The 12638-nt window shown below is 41.2% G+C and overlaps 1 protein-coding gene across 1 annotated transcript in view; it reads left to right on the forward strand.

The window, feature by feature from the left end:
• The first annotated feature begins 1283 nt into the window (after window positions 1-1283).
• Window positions 1284-12638, forward strand: part of HEATR1 (HEAT repeat containing 1) — a 58854-nt gene continuing 47499 nt past the window's right edge. Inside the window, exons 1-9 of the mRNA XM_011976384.1 lie at window positions 1284-1402; window positions 1700-1873; window positions 2451-2667; window positions 5799-5940; window positions 7376-7477; window positions 8719-8859; window positions 9645-9856; window positions 10017-10150; window positions 11608-11710. Coding sequence (XP_011831774.1) covers window positions 1732-1873; window positions 2451-2667; window positions 5799-5940; window positions 7376-7477; window positions 8719-8859; window positions 9645-9856; window positions 10017-10150; window positions 11608-11710 — 1193 coding nt within the window. The 5' untranslated portion in view covers window positions 1284-1402; window positions 1700-1731. The remainder of the gene's footprint in view (window positions 1403-1699; window positions 1874-2450; window positions 2668-5798; window positions 5941-7375; window positions 7478-8718; window positions 8860-9644; window positions 9857-10016; window positions 10151-11607; window positions 11711-12638) is intronic.

Genomic DNA, 12638 nt, shown 5'->3' on the forward strand with positions numbered 1-12638 from the left:
GCATCCAGAAAAGATAGAGCATCCGATCTCACTCCATCTGGAAGACGTCAGTTCATCCTAGTTCTAGCGCGTAGCACAGTGTTTTGGAAACAGATTAGGTATATTCACACATAAGGATACTGTCTCTTCCGCAACACTAATTTGTAGTAACGCCAAGAAGACCAGTGGTTGCAGGAATCTTCGCAGTCAAGAGACAACTTTTAGAGGCGATGAAAACTTTGTGATTTGGACTGGGGAGGTACATTATACCAATACATGCATTTGCTAAAAGTCATCAAATTCTTCCACTGAAGTGGGTACAACTATTGTTTGTAAATTGTACCTCAACAGGATTCGACTTATTGATTTATTGATTTATTTATTGAGACAGTCTGGCTCTGTGGAGTGCAGTGGTGCAATCTTGGCTCACTGCAACCTCCGACACCCGGGTTCCAGCGATTCTTCTGCCTCAGCCTTCCTAATAGCTGGGATTACAGGCGCCCGCCACCACGTCCGGCTAATTCTTTCATTTTTAGTAGAGACGGGGTTTCTCTATGTTGGCCAGGCTGGTGGCTGGTCTCGAACTCCTGACCTCAGGTGATCAGCCCGCCTCAGCTTCCCAAAGTGCTGGGATTACAGGCGTGAGCCACCGCGTCCGGCTAGGATTCGTTTTGAAAGAAAAAAATATATGCCACGTACCCCTCGGGAACGGAAACAAAGAGTAACAAGATCTGCCCCAAGCTCTGGGGCGGTGGAGCCCAGCATTCATAGATCGGTTTGCACTAGCAGCAGAAGCTCATCTCACGACAAACTCGGCCTCTTCCCACTTTGTAGAGTGAGGAACAAGCTCAGAGAGATGAAATAATTTAGTGGCGTTCACCCTGTCGACAGGCGCCAGCGCCAGGATTTGAACCCAAACCACGTGACTTCACAACCCGTGGCTTTTAGCACTACGCGGTGCCGCTGGCATCTAGTAAAGGCTAGATCACTATATACTGAATGAATGATTCCGGCTACGGATCCTTAAAGCCCACAGAAGGCCCATCCAGAGACCGAAAGCTTCAGACATGAGCCGCAGCGCAGACGGATAGACTGGAGCTACGCGGGCGACGCTCAGACTTGAGCCTGAGTCCGACGGACTGAGAGGCGGGCTGAGGGGCGGGCTGAGGGGCGGGCTGAGGGGCGGGCTGAGGGGCGGGCTGAGGGGCGGGCTGAGGGGGCGGGCTTTCGTCTCGGGAGGCGGAGCTGTCTCGTCCCATTCCCGGCAAGCTTGAACCTCTTCACTTGCCGTAGTGCCTGCAGCCGGAAGCTGCTTTACAGCGTGTTTTAGGTTTCCGGGTGAGGGTAGGGTTCATTGGTACCATGTGGGAGCTGCTGTGAAGAGTTGTTGCATTCCAAGATATACCCAAATTCCCAGTTCCGGGTAAGGAGGAGCACAGAGCCGCTTGATGTGGCTGCGGATGGGGGCGGCATACTGAGGGAGGGTAAGAGTTTTCCGGATATCTGCGGAATCAGGTTTGAAGGAAAACCTTGGCGCGGTCGCCGGTACTGTAATTAGTTGTTAGCGCTGTTGCCATCGTCTTTGCCTCTCCGGGGTCCAGAAATCTCAGGACAGCCGTGTTGTGTGTCCATGACGGCTCTGAGCGCAGAGGAAAATTGTTTGTTTATGAGGCGCCTTATAGTTTCGTAGAAACTTCTCAAAGTGGTTATGTTTTTTTAGCCTGTGTCATTAAAACTCCGCTGGCGTGAAAGATGACGTCCTTAGCCCAGCAGCTCCAACGACTCGCCCTCCCTCAAAGTGATGCCAGCCTCTTGTCTAGAGATGAAGTTGCCTCTTTGTTGTTTGACCCTAAGGAAGCGGCTACCATCGACAGAGACACCGCCTTTGCCATAGGTGAGCCATCTTTTAACTTCGAAAAGCTCTTTGAAGCGTTTTCTGGATGTTACTTTTTTGTTTGTTTGTTTTCTTGTTTTCTGCCTTGCCCTCTTCCTTAGCAGTTTCTAACATGTTGACGTATATTTTAAGGGAAAGAGAACATAAGAGCCAGGTGCTTGGTTCTTGAAATGTTTATGAGTAGTGGTGTCTGGATTTCACAGATGAAACGAGGTTAAGAGAGGTCAACTAATATGTCAGAAAGAACAACAGCTAGAAGGGGATGGAGGCAGTGACTGAGAGGAGAAGTCCTTTCCGAGACTGGCCTAGTTATTGTAGGGGATAGCCAGAAAAAAACAAAACAAAACAAAAAAAAAAACCGCAATGTTCCCTGCCACGAAGTGCTTTCTGTTCTAGTAGATGAGATGGGATTTACTCTATATGTTGAAAACTAGAAATCAGTGTTTGGGACTGTATTATAAATTATATGTACTTAAAGAATTCAGAGACTTCTTAGGGGTAAGTAAAACTGTAAAAGAGGTGGGATGAGTTTGCTTGCAAAGAATTGTTAAGTAAACTGGCTGTTTTTGAAATTTAGGATGCACTGGCCTGGAAGAGTTGCTTGGAATTGATCCGTCCTTTGAGCAGTTTGAAGCACCGTTGTTCAGTCAGCTAGCAAAAACCTTGGAGCGAAGTGTTCAGACCAAAGCAGTAAACAAACAGTTGGATGAAAACATTTCATTATTCCTTATTCACTTGTCGCCTTACTTCCTGCTTAAGCCGGCACAGAAGTGTCTGGAGTGGTTGATTCACAGGTAGCTAATAGAATTACAGAAATAACTGTGGGCTAATCACTTTGGTCTTTTAAAAAATTAAGTAGTTGAGAAAACTTATCAAGTGAAAGCTGAAAAATTAGGTGTATTAAGAGATTGATACAGTGTCCGTCGTGTGAGATGAACATGCTCTTCTGCCTTTAAATTCTTTTTTGTTGATAGTGAAAAGTAGAACTACTGATGATTTTGAGTAAATGGTCTAACCTCATTAGTTCTTTTTTTTTTTTTTTTTTTTTGAGATAGAGTCTTGCTCTGTCACTCAGGCTGGCGTACAATAGCGAAATCTTGGCTCACTGAAACCTCTGCCTCCCGGGTTCAAGCAGTTCTCCCACTTCAGCCTCCCAAGTAGCTGGGATTACAGGCACCTGCCATAATGCTGGGCTGTTTTGTGTTTTTGTAGAGATGGGGTTTCACCATGTTAGCCAGGCTGGTCTTGAACCCCTGACCTCAGGTGATCAACCAGCCTCAGCCTCCCAAAGTACTGGGATTACAGGCTTGAGCCACCTCGCCCAGCCTAACCTCATTATTTCTAAGGAGCCCATGTCACTTTGCCATTACAGCTTGTTCCTGTACACTTGGGGCAATGAGTATTAAGCTTCTTTCTTGGCAAAATAACAAAATGGCTGGGGAAGCAGGCAGTGTTATCCTCTGAAATACCATTACTTGAGAAAAACAGTGGTAGCTAATGTGTTTTGAGCGTGTATACACCAGGCCTTGCTAAGCACTTTACCTGCATTATCTCATTTAATTTTCACAGCATTCCTCTGGTGAGATTACTTGTATTATCCTTGTTTTACAGTTGAGAAAACTGAGGCTTAGAGGGGTTAAGTTCCTTGAGTCACACAGCTAGTAAGTGGCAGAGCTAGGATACAACTGAAGTTTATTTCCAAGGTCTGATCTTTTATCTGCTTTGGGAATTGTCTCAATAAGTTTCCTAGGTTTATGTTCTCGCATATTGGTATCACATCACAGCATACACATTTTTGTTTTATTTATTCTCCCATTATATATGTCTTTTTTTTTTTTTTTTTTTTTTAGAGATAGTCTTGCACTGTCGCCCCAGCTGTAGTGCATTAGTACGATCTCAGCTCACTACAACCTCCGCCTCCCAGGTTCAAGCAATTCTCCTGCCTCAGCCTCCCAAGCAGCTGGGATTACAGGGGCCCACCACCAAGCCCAGCTAATTTTTTGTATTTTTTGTCGTAAAGGCGAGGTCTCCCCGTGTTGGCCAGGCGGGTCTCAAACTCCTGACCTCATGATCCACCCACCTCAGCCTCCCAAAGTGCTGGTGTGAGCCTCTGCAGCCCCTACACACAACTGTCTTTTTCATTTTTACTTTTTTTGAGTGTCGGGATTTCACGCTGTCACCCAGGCTGGAGTGCAGTGGTGTGATCATGGCCCACTTGACCTCCAGGGCTCAGATGATCCTCAGATCTCAGCCACCCAAGTAGCTGGGATTGCAGACATGCACCACCATGCCCAGCTAGTTTTTTCATTTTTTCGTTTTTTGTAGAGATAGTATCTCACTTTGTTGCCTGGGCTGGTCTGGAACTCCTGGCCTCCAGCGATCCTCCTGCCTCGTCGGCCTCCCAAAGTGCTGAGGTTACAGGCATGAGCCACCACACGCAGTCCACCTTACATATTTTAAAAGTAGATTTCTATTCCATTAATTGGAGACATGGCCTGGCCAGCATGGTAAAACCCGTCTCTATGAAAAAGACAAAAATGAGCTAGGTGCAATGGTGAGCACTTGGAATTCCAGCTACTTGGGAGGCTGAGGCAGGAGAATTAACTTGAGTTCAGGAGACGGATTTTGCAGTGAGCTGAGATTGCGCCACTGCACTCCAGCCTGGGTAACAGAGGGAGACTCCGTATCAAAAAAAACACAAAAAATGGAGACATAGGGATAAACTAATTTTTTTTCAAGAAGCAAGTGAGTCATCAAGAAAACAATTTTATCTTGGGTCTTCTGATTGTCAGAACATTAGGGCAGTCAGACCAAAAAAAAAATATTTAAAAGTCTGTAATATTTCCATCCATTTTCTAGCACTTAATTTTACCTCCAAATAGATCATTAATGTAAGAAATACTTATACTTTCTGCATTTGATTTTTCATTTTATTTCTTCAGATAACTTATTTATTTATTCAGCAAATACTAAGTTCAGTACACAGGTAAGTACATTGCCCTTGATTACTGTTTTGAAATAAATGCTGTAATAAAGGATTAAGCACAGTTTTTGGATGTAGTTCTGCCTGGAATAGTTGAAGAAAGCTTCATGGTAAAAGTAATGGCTTGGATAGTGCTAAAATTATATGTCAAACTAATAGGCTGGGTTCAGTGGCTCACGCCTGTATTCCCAGCACTTTGGGAGGCTGAGGTGGGTGGATTGCCCGAGCTCAGGAGTTGGAGACCAGCCTGGGCAACATGGTGAAACCCCATCTCTACCAAAGTAAAAAAAAAAAAAATTAGCTGGGCGTGGTGGTGTACGCTTGTAGTCCCAGCTACTTGGGAGGCTGAGGCAGGAGAATCACTTGAACTTGGGAGGTGGAGGTTGCAGTGAGCTGGGATTGTGGCGCTGCACTCTAGCCTGGGCAACAGCAAGACTCCCTCTCGAAAAAAAAAAATGGTTGAGAGACTAGTCTGGGAAACATAGGGAGACTTGGTCTCTATATGGCAATGAAAAATTAGCTAGCTGCGATGGTGCTCACGTGTGGTCCAGGCTCCTCAGGAGACCTAGGTGGGAGGATCACTTGAATCTGGGAGGTCAAGGCTGCAGTGAGCCATGATTGTGCTCCAGCCTGGGTGGCAGAGCAAGACTCTATTTCAAAAAAATAAATGAAAATTTTAAAGCTGAGAGAAAATGGGATGTAGATTTTGATGTTGAATATTCAAAGATATTGCATAGGATTGGCTGGACCATGTTGAGGGATATGCGAATGCACAATTGAGGACTTTTTAAATGCTCTGTGTCTTGCTTATGATTGTGTGATTTTCACTGCTACTCATTCTAGGTTGTTTTAGCTCATTAATATACAGTTTGAGCATGTGAGGAAATAGGTGCCTATTATTAAGTTTTGTATCCAGTTGGACTGTTTGCTTTTTTCCCCCAGGTTCCATATACATCTCTATAATCAAGATAGCCTCATTGCTTGTGTTCTGCCATACCACGAGACAAGAATATTTGTGCGAGTCATACAGCTTCTAAAAATTAATAATTCAAAGCACAAATGGTTCTGGTTGTTGCCAGTTAAGGTACGATTGCTGAATGACACATGTCTGTAATCATTACAAATCTTGATTAAGAGATTTAATTAGGAAAAAATAAGTCAGTGCTCCTGGGGATAGTCCAGATAATTACCTCCATCATTTTTATTTCCTAACTTCCAATTGAAACTGTTATTAATGTTCATAATATTTAGCTTTTATTTAGTATCTGACGTCAGGCTAGGCAGTGTACATTATATTATCTTGGATTATCACAAAACTTCATTTTTACAGATGAGGACAGGCTGCTTGCCAGAGTTCACATAACTAAAAAGTGGCAGAGTTGAGATTTGAACCCCAGTCTGATTCCAGAGCCTGTGCCTTTCTGTTGTACCATGCTGTTTGGCATTTTAGATTTTGGAACTGAGAACTTAAAAGTTGAAGACGAACAAAGGCAGAAAATACTTACAAAAATGAAAAGGATAAAGATAACTTCAGGGGCTTCAATAATTTATTAAAGTTGTAAGGAAGACGCTAGTAATTAATTTACAGGTGAATAAAAGGATGCTTGTGTAACAGGAAGGGTCTGGGTAAGAAAAGACAGCATGATTCTGTAGGAAAGTAGACGTATGTTGTTAGCAGGAACTTTACTGCATATTGAGCATGGTGATCCAGGGTAGGAGAGGAGGCATATTGGGATGAGAGTAAGCTAACAGATCATGGGGCTGTGCACATTTGGCTGATGATGGTAGTGGGGTCAGTGTTCAGAATTAGTAAGACAGGAGGAATGAGGACTCTTTAATTAGAAGGATAATTTAAGAATCTGAATGTAAAGCACTTTAAAGAACGTTGGAGAAGGCCAGCCTTTGATAAAGCTCTTAAACTGCTTTTCACAACATTCACTCTGCCCATAGCATCAAAATTATTCTTCCTCTGATCTACCCTTGGACCTTGCTGCTCCCTAGGCATTCTTATTCCAGGTATCCAAACTCCACTCACCTACTAAAGTTCACTTAAAATTCTCCTTTCACTTAATATTTATTGAGCATCTATTACATACCATGTACAATGCTAGATGGTGGGAATAGTGGTATAAGTTGTCCACGTTCCTCGTCTATTTCTGTTCTTAGCGTTATTGTAAAGCAGTGACAGAAGCATATCATATTGGCTCAGAAACCATATCGAACCAGTAAAATTACTGAGAATCTAGAGCATCCAGATTATGATAAATACCTTTCAAAATGTGACATATGATAAGCAAACATTTTTCACTAAATACCTCTGCCCTCTTTGCTGACCTTCTCTTTTGAATTTCTAAGTTTACATGATTTTCTGTGTTAATTTCATCACCAACACCAGTTATAAGGAGCAATTATATTTTTAATGTATGAATTGGAGCAGTGTGAAGACATTACCAGGGTACTTTTAAATAAGGATCAGTTGATGAATGTCGCTAAGAGTTTGTTCTTTCTGTCAATAACAGCAATCTGGAGTGCCCTTAGCTAAAGGAACTTTGATTACCCACTGCTACAAAGATCTTGGATTCATGGATTTCATTTGTAGTTTGGTGACAAAATCTGTGAAGGTGAGCGATCTTGTTTCATGAGTATATAATTTTATGAAAAGATTGCCTGCTTTGAATGAAGAAAACATACTAAAGCATACCCTAATAACAGTAGTACTTTGGATAAATTTATTTTGTTAAATGGTCTGGTGTTTTGAAGCAGGAGTAGTTTGAGAGTCCGTGGTTTTTTTTTTGTTTTTTGTTTGTTTGTTTGTTTTTTTAAAGAATCAATCTTTTGTCACCAAAGGTGTTTTTCTACAAAAATAAATGCCTATTCCTTGCCAGATTCTAGTTACAGTGACTATTCGAAGAGGCTTCTAGAAATGTCAGGAATATTCAACCTGGGAAAGCTGTTTAAAAAATTACAAGGCCAGGCACGGTGGCTCACGCCTGTAATCTCAGCACTTTGGGAGGCCGAGGCAGGCAGATCCCTTGACGTCAGGAGTTTGAGACCAGCCTGGCCAACCAACATGGTGAAACACCGTCTCTACTAAAAATACAAAAATAAACTGAGCATGGTGGCGCGTGCCTGTAATTCCGGCTATTCAGGAGGCTGAGGCAGGAGAATTGCTTGAACCTGGGAGGTGGAGGTTGCAGTGAGCCAAGATTGTGCCACTGTACTGCAACCTGGGCGACAGGGCGAGACTCCTTCTCAAAAAAAAATTTAAAAAATTAAAATGTGGCCGGGCGCGGTGGCTCAAGCCTGTAATCCCAGCACTTTGGGAGGCCGAGACGGGCGGATCACGAGGTCAGGAGATCGAGACCATCGTGGCTAACACGGTGAAACGCCGTCTCTACTAAAAAATATAAAAAACTAGCCAGGCGAGGTGGCGGGCGCCTGTAGTCCCAGCTACTCAGGAGGCTGAGGCAGGAGAATGGCGTAAACCCGGGAGGCGGAGCTTGCAGTGAGCCGAGATCCGGCCACTGCACTCCAGCCTGGGCGACAGAGCAAGACTCCGTCTCAAAAAAAAAAAAAAAATTAAAATGTTAGGAATATCATTAGGCAGTTAATTCTTGTCACGTGTATTTATTCATTGTTGCGTATGGTAGTTCAGGAGAACTGTAAATATTTATTTGGCCTTTCACTTTTGTTTTGTTTTTTTTTTTTTTTTTGGAGACATGGTCTTGCTCTGTCGCCCAGGCTAGAGTACAGTGGTGCCATCATAGTTCACTGAAGTCTCAGCCTCGAACTCCTGGCCTCAAGCAATGCTTCTTCCTCCCTTTCACTGTTAAATGTGTTTTGTTTGTGTTCCTTATTTCAGGTTTTTGCTGAGTCCCCGGGCAGCTCAGCTCAGTTGAGGGTGCTCTTGGCTTTCTATGCTTCTACCATAGTGTCGGCGCTGGTAGCTGCAGAGGATGTATCAGACAATATCATCGCCAAACTATTTCCCTATATCCAAAAGGTTGGCACTGCTGATGTGTTAAGTAGATTATTTTGTACTTAAAGGAATTTTCTTGCTTTTGAAAGTTTTTTTAGATTTAAGTGTTTTTAAATGGACAGTTTATTTCAGATGGTTGATGAGATTTAGCCTTTAGGTTGAAAATATGACACTTTTTTATTGGAAACTCACCAGACTGGGACCTTAATCAGGACTCTTAAGAATAAACATTGGCTGTCTGGCCCTGACGCTATCTCCTAGATTGATTTCCATAGCAGTCTTTGTACCTCACTGGAAGAAGGATGGAGCAGACAGTCTCTTCGGGGCGTAAGCAGCCTCTCAGCATTTTTTGTGCACTGGCTCCTGCCTCTCAGCGTTTCTCCTTCCCAAATGCCTTGTTGCCTGCTGCCTTCCCAGGTGCCCCATGGAGGTACTGCTTTCACTTCCCACAGTGTCCCAACTTGTTATCTTTCATCAGACTTGTTTCTTCCATTAGTGATCTGATTGAGGTCTCCCTCCCATAAGTAGGATTTTATGTATAAAAGAAGAGCTTACTGGCTCCTGTTAGGACATGCGGTAGATGTTTGAGTTGGGAAATTTTCTGAGATCCTTTTTCTCGTCCAACGGACTTATCTCTGTATCCACTTTGAAAAAGGGGTCAGCTCCTTTATTGTTTACGTCTGAAGAGTGATTGCTTATGCATTAGGTTGTGTTAATCTCTATGACGTTTCTAATTTGTCAGATTAACATTTAAAGTAGCAGAAAATAATATGGTTTATCATTTTTCCTTATATTTAAAAAATATTTAGGGATTGAAATCATCTTTACCAGATTACAGAGCTGCAACATACATGATAATATGTCAAATTTCTGTGAAAGTGACCATGGAAGATACCTTTGTGAATTCATTGGCGTCACAGATCATCAAAACATTGACCAAGATTCCCTCTTTGATCAAGGATGGATTAAGTTGCTTGATAGTGCTCCTGCAAAGACAGAAGCCAGAGAGCCTTGGGAAAAAGTACGTACCATTGAATTGAGAAATGGTGCTAGTCAGAGGTGAATAAAATTATTTTGAATAATTTTTTTTGTAAGATAAGTGATTATGTGTATTTGTTTATATTGTCACTTACTGTCTGACTTGTAAAGTCAAAAGGATATGTACTTTTGCTTCTTCAAAGGCCATTCCCTCACTTATGTAGTGTTCCCAATCTTATTACAATACTTCATGGGATTTCTGAAACTTATGATGTCAGTCCTCTTCTGCGTTACATGCTTCCCCATCTGGTTGTCTCCATCATTCATCATGTTACAGGTATGTGGTTTTATATTTTTTGTCCAGAAATTTTCTAAGATTTTATCTTAAAATAGTAACTATATCCTGGTTAACGGCTTTAAAATATTTAAAATTTCTGTTTTCCAGTTGTTCTTGTGTAACTTATCTATTTCTTAAGTGAGAAACATTTGGGGTGGGGAGCAGGTTGGTTGAAGAGAGATCCTTGTTAAATGAGTAATTTCTTAGAATCTAATTTTCTTTTTTTGGATCTGTGTTCTTAAATACTTAAATAGTCTCTTCATGAAAAAGACTAGAATAATTTTAAAATTCATTACTGAGTAAACCTTTGCCTTCTCATTTAGATATTTAATGAACTTTAGTGATTCATTTACAGTGAATATCTCATCCAGTTGCCAAAAAAGTCTTTTCCTTACAGTAATTAAAAATATAAGACCAAGAAAATTTTTATACATAAAAATCCAAATTATGAAACAGAGCAAAAAATAATAATTAGAGGGCCAGGTGGCTCAAACCTATAATCCTAGCACTTTGAGAAACTGAGATGGGCAGATCATGGCAAAACCCTGTCTCTACAAAAATGTACAAAAATTAGCCGGGCATGGTGACATGCAACTGTGGTCCCAGCTGCTCGGGAGACTGAGGTGGGAGATCACCTGAGCCCAGGGAGTTCGAGGCTACAGGGAGCTGTGTTTGCGCCACTGCAATTCAGTCTGGGTGACAGAGCGAGACTCTGTCTCAAAAATAATAATAATTATAATTAGAAATTGATTGTTTGCGTTACGTCTTTTAATAAATACGAAAAGACTAGGAAGAAACACTAGGTTCTGTTGCTACTTGGAGAATCCTAAGAAAGACTTCTCTAAACTTATGTTAGTCTACTGGAAAATGAGATTTTCATAACCAAATCTTGGTTTAAACATGCCAAGAAAAAGTGACTAGCCAAATGAAAAGTGACTAGCCAAATGAAAAGTGACTAGCCAAATGAAAATGTATTCTTCCTATTCTGAAGGTAATGAGTAATGTCCCATTCTTTGAAAGCAAGGGCTAAGATCAGATTCATACGTTTATTATAAATCTGAAATAGATGGCAACTCGGTTCAGTAAGGGGGTAGGTACTGAGATGAAAGTCTAGCGTGTTTTCAGAGATAGTTGTTTGGGACATCACAACTAATTTGTAATGTTACCTGGGGAAAGATTAATTTTGGACTTTTGTTTTATTATTGTTATAAGCATGATAGTACTTGTTAAAAATAGAGAATTTCAGATAAAGGAAAAATGAAGGTGATCTATACAAAAAAGCTTTGAAAAATATAAATGACTAAATAAGTAGAATGCACTTCTGGAAATAGATAAAAAAGCTGGATATCAGTGTGTGTGTTTTATTCTGAGAAAGTTTTTCTGCTATAAGTGAATTTAATAATGTTAGCTTGCAAAGTAAATTTTTCCCAACACAATTTTAATTTCTACATATTAAGGAGAAGAAACGGAAGGAATGGATGGTCAAATCTACAAGAGACACTTAGAAGCTATACTTACAAAAATATCATTGAAGAACAACTTAGACCATTTGTTGGCTAGGTAAGCTATTATTTTTGACATGCTTTTGATTTACATTTTTGTGACTCAGTATTATTTTCCAGATTGGTTAGAAATTTCCCAGTATTCCTTTTTAATGTATATCTTGTTTTGTCTGTATCATTTTGTTAACTATAAGTACTTAATCCAGTAACTGGCAGCATTAAAAGCAAAAGTAATTTTTCTTGCATACCTTTAGTGCTTATAGATGAAAATGGAAAGTTAGTGGTTGAGCTAAATTTGGGTAATAACTAAACGCAGTTTTTGGCCATTTGAAGTTTTCTATTAGTAAATGGACCGTAATATCTGAAATAACACATCACAATTAAAACGCCGTAAATGTCATTTAGAAACAATATTGAAGGTAGGCATAGAGTAAGGATTATTTCATTGCTCTAAAGATAATTCAGTCTTTTTTTTTTTTCTTAATGGGCAACTTGATACAGTGAAAAGATGTAGGCATTGCAGTCAGACATAGGTGTGATTCTGCCCTTACCACTTCCAGGACTATAGTAAGTTTTGGAGGTCAGACTGGATGTGGCTTTGCCATTTTGTAGCATCAAGAGGGTACCTATGTGTTGGTGTGCATCGTTCATGCCGCTTTGCTCAGAGGGTTGGTTTGTGAATTAAAGGAGAGTATACACATGTGGTAATGTTGAGAACATAGGCTCTAGAATCAGACTGGGGCTTAAAATGTGAAACTGCACTCTGTGGTGCAGAAGGGCTCACTGAGTGTTGCCTTTTGTTGCTGTTCTCGTGAGCAAATTGGAAGACTTATACCCTAGTTTCTTTTCCTTTTTTTTTTTTTTTTCTTTTGAGATGGAGTTTTGCTCTTATTGCCCAGGCTGGAGTGCAGTGGTGCCATCTCAGCTCACTGCAACCTCTGCCTCCCAGGTTCAAGCGATTTGCCTGCCTCAGCCTCACTAGTAGC

This window comes from Mandrillus leucophaeus, unplaced genomic scaffold, assembly GCF_000951045.1.
Source record: "Mandrillus leucophaeus isolate KB7577 unplaced genomic scaffold, Mleu.le_1.0 Scaffold165, whole genome shotgun sequence".
Lineage (NCBI taxonomy): Eukaryota > Metazoa > Chordata > Mammalia > Primates > Cercopithecidae > Mandrillus > Mandrillus leucophaeus.